This window comes from Nerophis lumbriciformis, linkage group LG02, assembly GCF_033978685.3.
Source record: "Nerophis lumbriciformis linkage group LG02, RoL_Nlum_v2.1, whole genome shotgun sequence".
NCBI classification, from domain to species: domain Eukaryota; kingdom Metazoa; phylum Chordata; class Actinopteri; order Syngnathiformes; family Syngnathidae; genus Nerophis; species Nerophis lumbriciformis.
The window spans coordinates 34,034,469-34,047,980 of NC_084549.2; the positions used below are offsets into that span (position 1 = coordinate 34,034,469).

The 13,512-nt window shown below is 39.2% G+C and overlaps 1 protein-coding gene across 1 annotated transcript in view; it reads right to left on the reverse strand.

The window, feature by feature from the left end:
- Positions 1-5,205, reverse strand: part of wdr11 (WD repeat domain 11) — a 102,468-nt gene extending 97,263 nt beyond the window's left edge. Inside the window, exon 1 of the mRNA XM_061961438.1 lies at positions 4,996-5,205. Within this exon, the coding sequence (XP_061817422.1) occupies positions 4,996-5,081 (86 nt within the window). The 5' untranslated portion in view covers positions 5,082-5,205. The remainder of the gene's footprint in view (positions 1-4,995) is intronic.
- Positions 5,206-13,512: the final 8,307 nt, after the last annotated feature.

The window sequence follows — 13,512 nt, forward strand, 5'->3', positions numbered from 1 at the left end:
ACAGAACTGGAATAAAAACTTGGATACAAAAGTACACAAATCCTCATACATTCACATACTTACCTAGCTGTATTTTTTTTAAACTATTATTAATCAGTCAAAACAAAACAATACACAACAATACCATAATAATGCAATTCCAATTCCAAAACCAAACCCGACCTAGCAACATTCAGAATAGCAATCAACAGAGCAATTGAGAGGACACACGACATGACACAAAATAATCCAAAAGCAGTCAAACAAAAATTAATACTAACAACAACAGTATCAATATTAATACAAATTCCAACATAGCAGTGATTAGAAATCCCCCATTGACATTATCATTACAGCCATTTATAAAAAATAAAAACATTCAAAAAAAAAAAAAAAGAACAATAGTGTCACAGTGGCTTACACTTGCATCACATCTCATAAGCTTGACAACGCCATTTTTTTAATATCACCCTTTTTGTTATGATGCATATTGAAAGAAATGCATTTTTACTCTTTGATTTATTTCCATGTTGATATACAATGTTGTTAGGGTGTACAATTAAAAAAAAAAGAGTCAAAAGCCTGATTTAAATGTGAAAATGTACCCAATAAAACATGAGTGAAATGTGAAACAAATACTTATTAATTCAATTGAAGCATTATTGAAGAAAAAGTATAACAAATATAGAAAATAAGCAAGACACCATACATTTATAATGATGTTGAAGATAAAATATTGATTTCTGGTACATTTTGACTTGGGCAATATTTGATATTTCACGCTTACAGTCGGTCAGATTGTGACAAACTCCATTTCTACAGGCGTCAAACACAAGCCCAGGAGGCCACATCTGGGCCCGCCTAGTACAGTGCTTTATGTGGCCGGCGACAGCCTGCAAATAATGTGTGTGAATAAGGCATTTCATCTTTATTATTAAATGTATTTACATTTTGACAGAAAACAATATAAGGCATGCGAATGCAGTTCTTAACTTGATATTATTGGACGAAACAAGCTAATCTAATCTTTTTTTGTCATTGAAACCCTTATCAAATCCAAATTCTACACTAAATATTCTACATCAGCTTGTCACTTTGACTTCTGATTCCAAAAGGAAGTTTTCCATCTGTTTGTTCGTAAACAAGATAGTATCCAAATGAAGGGGCTCGCTAACGATGATGGAGCCCACGTTGAAAATGAGTATGACACCCCTTGTCCTAAAAGTTCAAGTTAAAGTCCCAACGATAGTCTCACACACACTAGGTGTGGTGAATTTATCCTCTGCATTTGACCCATCTCCATGTTCACCCCCTGGAAGGTGAGGGGAGCAGTGAGCAGCAGCGGTGGCCTCGCTCGGGAAACATTTTTGGCGATTTAACCCCCAATTCCAACCCTTGATGCTGAGTGCCAAGCAGGGAGGCAATGGGTCCCATTTGTATAGTTTTTGGCATGACTCGGCCGGGGTTTGAACTCACCACCTTCCAGTTTCAGGGCGGACACTCTAACCACAAGGCCACTGAGCAAAATGTCCTATCCATCAAACTTTATAAAAGGATTTAGCTCCGAGCCATTCAAACATGCCAATCTTCTCCTCGCGAGGCTATTGACAGCTCATGTTCAATGACAGCTGATGCCTAGTAGAGGTCATTATGACAAACTATACTGCTGTTTTAAACTGTTTATCATTGCATTCACAGTGTTGGCGTTAACGCACTTTTTGTGTCTTTTTACGCATTGAAATAAGAAAGGAACACGCAATTACAGAAGCGGACGCGGATTTTTTTTATTTTTTTTTTTTTACCGCATTGTTTGTTTTTTTATTTGATCGATAATCGCTTTCCGCCGGTGTTTTGTTTTGTTTATATTTGCCAAGTCAAAATTCCGTCCGTGTTTATTGCGCTTTTATTGGTCGTAAATTTTGATACGCCGAAAGTTTAATCAATGACAAATACTGCCTCAGTTTGACTGGGACAACTTTAGCGTGAGGGGCTGTCAAAAGTGAGTGTAAAGCAGTGGTTCTTAAACTGGGTTCGATCGAACTCTAGGGGTTCGGTGAGTCGGGCTCAGGGGTTCGGCGCAGGTCAAAACACGCCTGACTCATCGTGTAAATAAAAACTTCTCCCTATCGGCGTATTACGGACACGGCAACAGCAGAAGTCAGACTGATTTGCAGGTGTGTAATTTGTTGTGAGTTTATGCACTGTGTTGGTTTTGTTGTTAGAACAAGGTGATGTTCATGCACGGTTCATTTTGTGCACCAGTAAAAAAACATGGTAACACTTTAGTATGGGGAACATATTCACCATTAATTAGTTGCTTATTAACATGCAAATTAGTAACATATTGGCTCTTAACTAGTCATTTTAAGTACTTATTAATGCCTTATTCGGCATGGCCTTATTATAACCCTAACCCTCTAACCCTGGCCCTAACCCTAACCCTAACCAAATAACTCTAAATTAAGTCTTTGTTACTTAGAATAGGTTCCCTATACTAAAGTATTACCAAAAACATATAATAACTTTGTCTTGAATTTGAAAAAAAAAAGGAGGGTTCGGTGAATGCGCATATGAAACTGGTGGGGTTCGGTACCTCCAACAAGGTTAAGAACCACTGGTGTAAAGTCAACCATTTTAACTTCATTCTGTGGCATGTCTCCAGTAAATGACTTGCTTTAGTCCTTATGAGTCCATGGAAACTTCACTTTTATCTCCCGCTGTATTGACATCCATCGAGGATGGAGACAGGCTAGCTGTTAGCTTCAAGGTAACCAGCAACCGACCAGACTCCTCCACCCACAAAAAAAATACTTTGCAAGTCAACAAATGGGGCAAATATGTTTGATTGATTGATTGAGACTATTATTAGTAGGTTGCACAGTGAAGAACATATTCTGTACAATTGACCACTAAATGGTAACACCCGAATAAGTTTTTCAACTTGTTTAAGTCGGGGTCCACTTAAATTGATTCATGATACAGATATATACTATCATATATACTATCATCATAATACAGTCATCACACAAGATAATCATCAGGGTTTGTACATTGAATTATTTACATTATTTACGATTCCGGGTGTGTGTGTGTGTGGGGGGGGGGTTTGGTTGTTATCATCAGTCATCAACAATTGAGAACAGAGAAATGGATATTGAAACAGTGTAGGTCTGACTTGGTAGGATATGTACAGCAAGTAGTGGACATAGAAAGAGAGAGAGAGATCAGAAGGCATAAGAAAAATATCTGCATTTGATTGTTTACATTTGATTATTAACAACAACATGTGCCTTTTGAAGTGATAATGTGCGAGGAGTGTTCAAAAGGATTTTCTTGGAGAAGTGGCTGACAAGTTAGCAAGTGTCGTGGGAGCTGCTTTTTATCGAAAGATTTATCAGATTACATTTTTTATAATCTACAGCAGGGGTATCAAAAGTGTGGCCGGGAGGCCATTTGCGGCCCGCAGCTAATGTTTTAAAGGCTCACGGCACATTCTAAAAATACTGTTAAAATAAACAAAAACACAACAAAATTGGAATAAAAAAGCTTACAGGCGTAATGTAATTTTAAAAAAGTTGCAATGTTGACTAATAAAACAACGCTGTTTATTTTCATTAAAACTGTCATTGCTCAAAACATAAAATTGAATCAAAATCAATGTTTTTATGAATTATTGACCAATCCAAAGCTCTGATTACTTAACATCAAATATTCCACTTTGAAAAATTGTTTTTGTGGAAGATTTTGCATATTTTGTGTGTTTGCCATAAAAATACATAGTTTTCTTTGACAAAAAGGGCAGAAAAAACCCCCCAAAAAACCAACAACAACAACTTAGAATTGAGGGATACATCTGAAGTTAATGTAGACTCTAGAGATTTAAGCGTCAAATAAATAATGTATGTATGCCCTGGCACAACATTATCATCATTCACCAAAGCAAAACACTTTTTACACTTTTATACTGAAATAAATACACCTACAACTTATTAAAAACAAATATAAAAAAAACCTACCGGCAGCGGTAAAGTTTGTATCCATGAAGGAAAGAAGAATGTGAATGAATGTTTATAACTGAATACATTTACATATGCATAAACATTTGTTTTGTTTCGTATTATTATTTTTAATGAATTAAGTAACATTTATGACAACTTTTTCCAAAACACAATATTTAAAAAGTTAAAGTACCACTGATTGTCACACACACACGAGGTGCGGTGAGATTGTCCTCTGCATTTGACCCATCACCCTCATCCCCTGGAAGGTGAGGGGAGCAGTGAGCAGCAGCGGTGGCCGCGCCCGGGAATCATTTTTGATGATTGAACCCCCAATTCCAACCCTTGATGCTGAGTGCCAAGCAGGGAGGTAATGGGTCCCATTGTTATAGTAGAATGTGAGTTATAACAGGATAATGCATACATTTATCATTTGTTTTCAAAACGCTTACAAAAGGTGTGACCCCAAAAATTTTGAAAATTCCTAGCGCCAACACTGATTCACATTGACTAAAGTGTATCCAGCTAAATCTATTAGGACAATTTCACATGCCCTTTTTCCACATATGCCATGGTCAGGATCCTTAAGACTTAAAGCAGCCACTTGAAGTGATGCTAGTTTCTGTTTAAAATATCACACAATATCCTGGGTCAGACATTCCAAAATCACTGTAGTTTTATGAGCAACATTTAATGAAGTATGTAAAACATATTGTATGTAAATATAAGTGTCTGGTGCATTCCTACACCAGAAACAGGCTTCAAAAATACAACAGGGCCAGGAAAGTCACATGACAAAAAAGATGGCTTACATGGTTTATTTGTATTACAGCTGGAACAATTCCACAATGTCAACCGCTAATAGGACATGCACCTAACTAACTATACACACACAAAAACAACAAATGAAGTGAAATTCACGCATACCAGCGGATTCTGCAAAATGTAAACATTGTCGTGCAAGTTCATTCAACCACAAGCTATCAAGGCATGCTAACGAGGCAGCTGCAGTACTTACCAATCTACTGCGGCTTTATTCTGCAAATTGAGAGTGCCAGTCAACGTCCGGGCTGCGAGTTTGATGTTGACCGTGTAAGGAATCATTGTTAGTGATCAGTTTTTGCACCTCATTCACGCTGCTTGGTCGAACGTGGCGAATGTTATTTAGCTTCGGTGGCTGACCGTGCTCTGTTTTGGATGGTAACAGGAAGTGAAACTGTGCCATGGAAAATAGAGTCGTGCGGGAACTCAAACCGGCACCATCGTATTTCCGCTGGCGCATTTACAATTGCCACTGTTAGCTTTTTTCTGGATGTTCATTTTCTGGAATTTAAAAATAATTAAATCAGTGTTTGATTTTTGCCTCTTTTTTCATCATGATTATAAGCAAAATAAAACACAGGACACATATTTTAGCAAAATAAAACAATGTCAGTTATCAGAAAACTTATTTGTGAATGATTTTGCAATAATTGCAACATAAAACAATGTAACAATATAAAAAATGAATGATCCTCTTTTAATTATGTACAAACCCCGTTTCCATATGAGTTGGGAAATTGTGTTAGATGTAAATATAAACGGAATACGATGATTTGCAAATCCTTTTCAACCCATATTCAATTGAATGTACTACAAAGACAACATATTTGATGTTCAAACTCATAAACTTTTTTTTTTTTGCAAATAATAATTAACTTAGAATTTCATGGCTGTTACATGTGCCAAAGTAGTTGGGAAAGGGCATGTTCACCACTGTGTTACATCATCTTTTCTTTTAACAACACTCAATAAACGATTGGGAACTGAGGAAACTAATTGTTGAAGATTTGAAAGTGGAATTCTTTCCCATTCTTGTTTTATGTAGAGCTTCAGTCGTTCAACAGTCCGGGGACTCCACTGTCGTATTTTACGCTTCATAATGCGCCACACATTTTCGATGGGAGACATGTCTGGACTGCAGGCGGGCCAGGAAAGTACCCGCACTCTTTTTTTACGAAGCCACGCTGTTGTAACACGTGCTGAATGTGGCTTGGCATTGTCTTGCTGAAATAAGCAGGGGAGTCCATGAAAAAGACGGCGCTTAGATGGCAGCATATGTTGTTCCAAAAGCTGTATGTACCTTTCAGCATTAATGGTGCCTTCACAGATGTGTAAGTTACCCATGCCTTAGGCACTAATGCACCACCATACCATCACAGATGCTGGCTTTTGAACTTTGCGTCGATAACAGTGTGGATGGTTCGCTTCCCCTTTGGTCCGGATGACACGATGTTGAATATTTCCAAAAACAATTTGAAATGTGGACTCATCAGACCACAGAACACTTTTCCACTTTGCATGAGTCCATCTCAGATGATCTCGGGCCCAGAGAAGCCGGCGGCGTTTCTGGATGTTGTTGATAAATGGCTTTCGCTTTGCATAGTAGAGCTTTAACTCGCACTTACAGATGTAGCGACAAACTGGATTTAGTGACAGTGGTTTTCTCAAGTGTTCCTGAGCCCATGTGGTGATATCCTTTAGAGATTGATGTCGGCTTTTGATACAGTGCCGTCTGAGGGATCGAAGGTCACGGTCATTCAATGTTGGTTTCCTGCCATGCCGCTTACGTGGAGTGATTTCTCCAGATTCTCTGAACCTTTTGATGATATTATGGACCGTAGATGTTGAAATCCCTAAATTTCTTGCAATTGCACTTTGAGAAACGTTGTTCTTAAACTGTTTGACGATTTGCCCACACAGTTGTGGACAAAGGGGTGTACCTAACCCCATCCTTTCTTGTGAAAGACTGAGCATTTTTTGGGAAGCTGTTTTTACACCCAATCATGGCACCCACCTGTTCCCAATTAGCCTGCACACCTGTGGGATGTTCCAAACAAATGTTTGATGAGCATTCCTCAACTTTATCAGTATTTATTGCCACCTTTCCCAACTTCTTTACCACGTGTTGCTGGCATCAAATTCTAAAGTTAATGATTATTTGCAAAAAAAAAAGTTTATCAGTTTGAACATCAAATATGTTGTCTTTGTAGCATATTCAACTGAATATGGGTTGAAAATTATTTGCAAATCATTGTATTCCGTTTATATTTACATCTGACACAATTTCCCAACTCATATGGAAACGGGGTTTGTACATGTTTTGAGCAAAATAAAGTCTGTTGTGAAAAATAAGTAAACAAAAGCAAAGACTACTATTGACTGTAATTTAAAGCCGTTGGCAAATTTCCCCCAAAGACCCAATCCCCTGGCCTTTATAAACATGTAAATATACCTGAAGTATATCAAATACAGTATGTAACAGTATGAACAACACGACAAAAAGCAGATATGTGAAAATAATAAATTGTCATAGAGGGTAATTGAAAAATATAGATATTATGACACTAGCTTACAGTAGAGACAAAAAACTGATACTGTCTTTGGTCGTGATTCTTTCATATTTGGACGGATCCACCCACCACTACAAAGATTGCAAGCAGCATAGTGGGTGACTCATTTTGTATGTTTTCATGCAGTACTCCATACTCTAGTTTGTGCTATGATTTACCACTAAACGATGTAATAGCGGCATCAATTTGCTGTGCACTGCTACGGTTATTACATCTTGTAATTGTGCTTAAACTATCGAAATACTGTAAATGCATTACAGCTGTCACATTACCTACCGCCACCCCATCTCCCGAATTTGGAGGTCTCAAGGTATGACATATACACACATATATACACACACTAAATGTTGAGTTATTTGGATACTCGGGCATAAACAAACATGTAAACACAAATTTGTAAACCATTCACATCAGCACCATTGTATTATAGCTTCTCAAGAGAGAATACTAAATGAGACTAAACTATATGTTGGAATAATTGTTTGTAAGTTATCACAAAAGAAACGTTGTATTATGAATGCTGTCTTTCGAGGCCTAACAAGAGGAAGAAGGCTCGTAAAACTCCACTGTGATTTCAACACGGACAGATGGCAGGATCTGCTCAACTTCCAGAGGAACTCTCTTTGAAGTGTTGAACGAACTCTCTCTGAAGTATTTCACAAACTCTCTTCCAACTGTTTGGTGACCGAGGTCAACGCTGTTTACGACCCGCTGCCCTCTTGAAGTCACTGTGGTCAGGAGACGGGAGGGCATTGTCCTCCAACACCTGCCCCAGCTGGATCCAGGAAGAGCCCAAGCCCGAGAAATCCCACTTCTTGGTCTTCAAAGCGACCGAAAACAATGACTGTTTTAAATACTTCCCATTCCTGCTGTGACATGTGTTGGTGCGTGAACATTGAACATCTGAATAAAGGAGTAGACGAAAACCTTCTTCGTCAGAGCGTGGTGCAGGACTGTACAGAGAGTGCAGTGGCCATGTCTCTCCTCAATATTGAGTCCAAATTGAATTCTGTCTCTGTTTGATTCCTTGCCTTTTGTCTTGTTTAATAGATGTCCTCAGTGTTTGAACGTGACACTATAACTTAGATAGTGTGCAGCTTGGAAACCAGTATAAATTTACGGTCCTCTTAAAAAACTTGGCACAGGGTCATTATTGTCTTGATAGGTGTGAACACGAGTTAGTACGACTTACTGTGAACATGTCCAAATTGTTTCCAAAGTGTGACTATTTAGTGTGAGCACAATTATCTGGCACTACCTTAATCATCTTGGGCATCAAATTCACCAGAGTTGCTCAGGTTGTTAATGAAAACCTCTTCCAATTCTCCATAATGACATGTTAACGCATCTCTTTCTCCTTCCTTCTGCTTGAAGATGCGCCACGGGTGATCAATTGTATTCAGGTGTGTAAATATACCTGACCACCTTCAGCTTCCTCAGCAAGGCACGTCTCGTCTTGGAAGTGTGTTTGAGTTGAGTTTGAGTTGAGTTTGAGTTTATTTCGAACATGAAAGCATACAACACGATACATCACAATTCCCAGTGGCCTGGCTGCGTGGGGCCGGTGGTCCCCGGTTCCCTGGGCGCCACACCTGCTTTTTGTGGGTTGGGCTCTCTGTGTGGCTGGGGCCGTACTCTGGCTCCCACACACACTGGGAGTCAAATATATTGTACACACAAATACACACCGTAATTCATACATACATACATACATACATACATACATACCTACGCTCCCATATACATACACAAATACAGTACATACCTACATACTCAAAGATCGTACATCCACAGTGTGGATTCCACACGCACATTCACGGTACAAACATACATATACACATTCTGTACATATACATTCACTGTACAAACATACATATACACATACTGTACATATACATTCACTGTACACACATACATTTACACATACTGTACATATACATTCACTGAACAAACATACATATACACATTCTGTACATATACATACATACACTAATGCACATAATCACGTTTCATCAAACATATATTAACGTTGTTGCCCTAGGGGAAACTGGGTAACACATGGCACATTGAGAAAGCTTAACCTATTGTTACTATAACAATCTACAAGGTTAATATTGGTTGCTTCTCTTTCTTCCGCTCCATTTTTCTGCATTCTTTTGTATCTGTAGTTATCATTACGTATATGTATTGTTACATTTGAACAGCTATATTGTTGATAATAGAGGTAAATTATTGGTATTGTTCATTATCAATAGCGCTATTTCTATTGGTATTTGTAATGCTCCATTTGTAGTGTAATAATGCTCATTGTCATTTCTGTATTATTATTTATTTCGCTAACTGCTTCTTTGCTATCACTTTTACCATCATATTTTTACATATCGTGTTTGCTGATGTTGCTCTATTGTTGTTGTTGCTGTTGTTATTGTTGTGTTTGCTGTTGTTGTTTTTGTCTTTCTGTCTAATACCCCTCTTGTCCCCACAATTTCCCCCTCTGTCTTCCTTTTTTTCTCTTTCTATCCCCTCCTGCTCCGGCCCGGCTGCACTAAATGATAATATAAATGCATTTAATAAAGTCCAATACAAATAAGGCAACAAGAGAAGTATCCTACACTTCTCTTTTGTAAAGTAAATCTGAACAGCCGATATGGACATCAACATCAACTATATGATTTGCCTGAGAAGCTGGACAGGACAAAAAAAAATAAATAAAAATAAAATAAATTTCCTGTTTCTCTTTTCAACATGATCGAAAAGGAGTAGGAAGAAGCAGAGCTTATTTAATCCTACCACTTTTCTTTTACATAACAGCTGCTAAAACTTTTGTTCACTTCCTGTTCTCAATTTATTCACAATATACTCCATAAGTAATCACAATAAAAATAAATAAATAATACTCGGTGAAGTAAGTTACATTTCATATGGTGAAATGAGTAAGATTATTTTGAAAATGAATGGATAGATGGATGAAATAAATTCAGAATGTTTATCATGGTTTTTCTTCTTTGTACTTTGTAAACACTTTAAGTTTGAAGAGTTTTTTGAAGTGGATCATATTAGTACATTATCTGATTGCTTTGCTTAATCCATTCCATAATTTAATTCCACATACTGATATACTGAAAGTCTTAAGTGTTGTACGTGCATACAAATGTTTTAAATTACATTTTTCTCTAAGATTATATTTCTCCTTTTTTTTTAACTTCTTATCCAGTTTAAGACTAACCCTCTGATGCCATATCGTTCTAGTTTTTTGATTAAAATATTGTGATTAATTGTGTCAAATCAAATCAAATCAAATCAACTTTATTAAATGCTTTAGTTAGATCCATAAACACGACTGCCGCACATTTTTTACTATCTATTGCATTGGTAATTTCTTCTGTAATTTCAATTAAAGCCATCAAAGTTGAAACATTAGTTCTGTATCCATATTGGTTCTCTTTGGGCTCGTTGTCTTGTTGGAAAACTGCAGTCCACATTCTGAAGGTATTGTGGCGAGAAGAGGGTGGTGTAGTACCAGGATGTATGTGCCCGACAACGCCACCTGGGGAACTGCACACCAGGAAATATCCATCCATTCATCCATTTTCTACCGCTTATTCCCTTCAGGGTCGCGGGGGCGCTGGAGCCTATCTCAGCTACAATTGGGCGGAAGGCGGGGTACACCCTGGACAAGTCGTCACCTCATCGCAGGGCCAACACAGATAGACAGACAACATTCACACTCACATTCATTCACACACCAGGGCCAATTTAGTGTTGCCAATCAACCTATCCCCAGGTGCATGTCTTTGGAGGTGGGAGGAAGCCGGAGTACCCGGAGGGAACCCACGCAGTCACGGGGAGAACATGCAAACTCCACACAGAAAGATCCCGAGCCCGGGATTGAACCCCAGACGACTCAGGACCTTCGTATTGTGAGGCAGATGCACTAACCCCTCTTCCACCATGCTGTCCCACCAGGAAATACTAAGCTTGAAATTTTAACAAAACAAAAGCACACAGGCTCGTAAATACCACCGGGCAAGAGACTGTTGATAATTTAAAAGTAACCAAACTGTATTAACTAAATCAAAGAAACAAAATAAAATGTCACACGCCAAACAATAAAGCAGACACTTGGGCAAGAAGTGGGGCTTACCAGGCAGCATGACACCATAAAGGGAGAAGAGATCCTCAAAATGAACCACCCGTGACACTGCACACATTACACATGCACCCACAGAAGCAAAATGGAAGGGGGCTGTGAAGTACGCACCACCACCAAGTGTTAAACTGCCGTTGTCGGCCACCAGCAATTGAAACAAAACACAAAATAGGGATTAATAAAACATGCCCAAGCGCTGCAACAAAAATGGTGCGGACTAAACTGAACACAATAAAATAATTTACAAAATAAGTGATTTAAAGTTAAAATAGTTGAAGTACCACTGATAGTCACTCACACACTAGGTGTGGTGAAATTACCCTCTGCATTTAACCCATCCCCTTGTTCCACCCCCTGCAAGGTGAGGGGAGCAGTGAGCAGCAGCGGTGGCCACGCTCAGGAATCACTTTGGTGATTTAACCCCCAATTCCAACCCTTGATGCTGAGTGGGAGGCAATGGGTCCCATTTTTATAGTCTTTGGTATGACTCGGCCGGGGTTTGAACTCACGACCTACCGATTTCAGGGCGGACACTTTAACCACAAGGCCTGTGCAGGCTAACAAACTATAATTGGAATTGTAATCAAATGTAAGAAAATAGAAATAACTAAAACAATTCACAATAAATGACAAAGGAAATCAAAGAAAACAAAGGAAACAAATGAATGAAGGATTTTAAAATATACTAATCATCATTTCTGGGCGTAGGTCATAGACCCCCAGAGCATGCAGCCTTTGGATACACAGCCCTGGCCAGAAAACGGAGCAGGTCCAGGCAGCAATCAGCGCTCCACAGTAATTAAAAAATAAACAATCCAATACAGAGAATACAAATCCAAACTGAAAGAATAAAATTAAGAATCCAAAATAAAGAGATCCAAAACAGCAGCCAGCCTCGAGGCGTGATGGTTGTAGCCAGTCAAATAAAAAATTGCTAAAAAAAAAAAGAAAGACAAAAACCTAACGTTTAATAAATAACTAATTGACTGAATTGAAACCTACTTAAGCTAAATTGAATACATACCAAGGTCAGGCTTGCACAGCAACTCAGACAATGCAGAGAATGCGAGCATTACAGGGCTGGGCTTTAACACACCGCCTGAGGAGGATCACACACCAGATGCAATCAGCTGGGAGCTGAGCAACAGATAGACATGAACAGGCAGACAACAAGCAGGTAGAAATATCGGAGCAGACAGGTAGCTGGACACAGCAGGGCTCCAGCAGGCCGCCCCCGCGCCCCCCGGACCAAGCAGTCTACGGACTGCCACACCAAACAAGGATGAAACAGTAGATACAAGCTACCACGCTGAGTGAAGCTGGGACGACAAGCCACAGCCACCACGGGAGACAGCAAGGAGCGAAAGTGAGAGTGCAAGGCACAGCCACACACCTGCTTTAAGAGGTGCACATGGCACCGCCCGGCGATCAGTGGCTAGAAAGACGGGCACAGTGCCAAACAGCGAGGAGGTAAACAACCTACACTCTGTTTCAGAATGTCACAGTTCATGTTGTATAGAGATGGGACTTATGGCTCTTTAAAGGCCGACTGAAACCCACTACTACCGACCACGCAGTCTGATAGTTTATATATCAATGATGAAATCTTAACATTGCAACACATGCCTATATGGCCGGGTTAGCTTACTAAAGTGCAATTTTAAATTTCGCGCGAAATATCCTGCTGAAAACGTCTCGGTATGATGACGTCAGCGCGTGACGTCACGGATTGTGGAGGACATTTTGGGACAGCATGGTGGCCAGCTATTAAGTCGTCTGTTTTCATCGCAAAATTCCACAGTATTCTGGACATCTGTGTTGGTGAATCTTTTGCAATTTGTTCAATGAACAATGGAGACAGCAAAGAAGAAAGCTGTAGGTGGGAAGCGGTGTATTGCGGCCGGTGGCTGCAGCAACACAAACACAGCCGATGTTTCATTGTTTACATTCCCGGAAGATGACAGTCAAGCTTTACCATTGGCCTGTGGAGAAC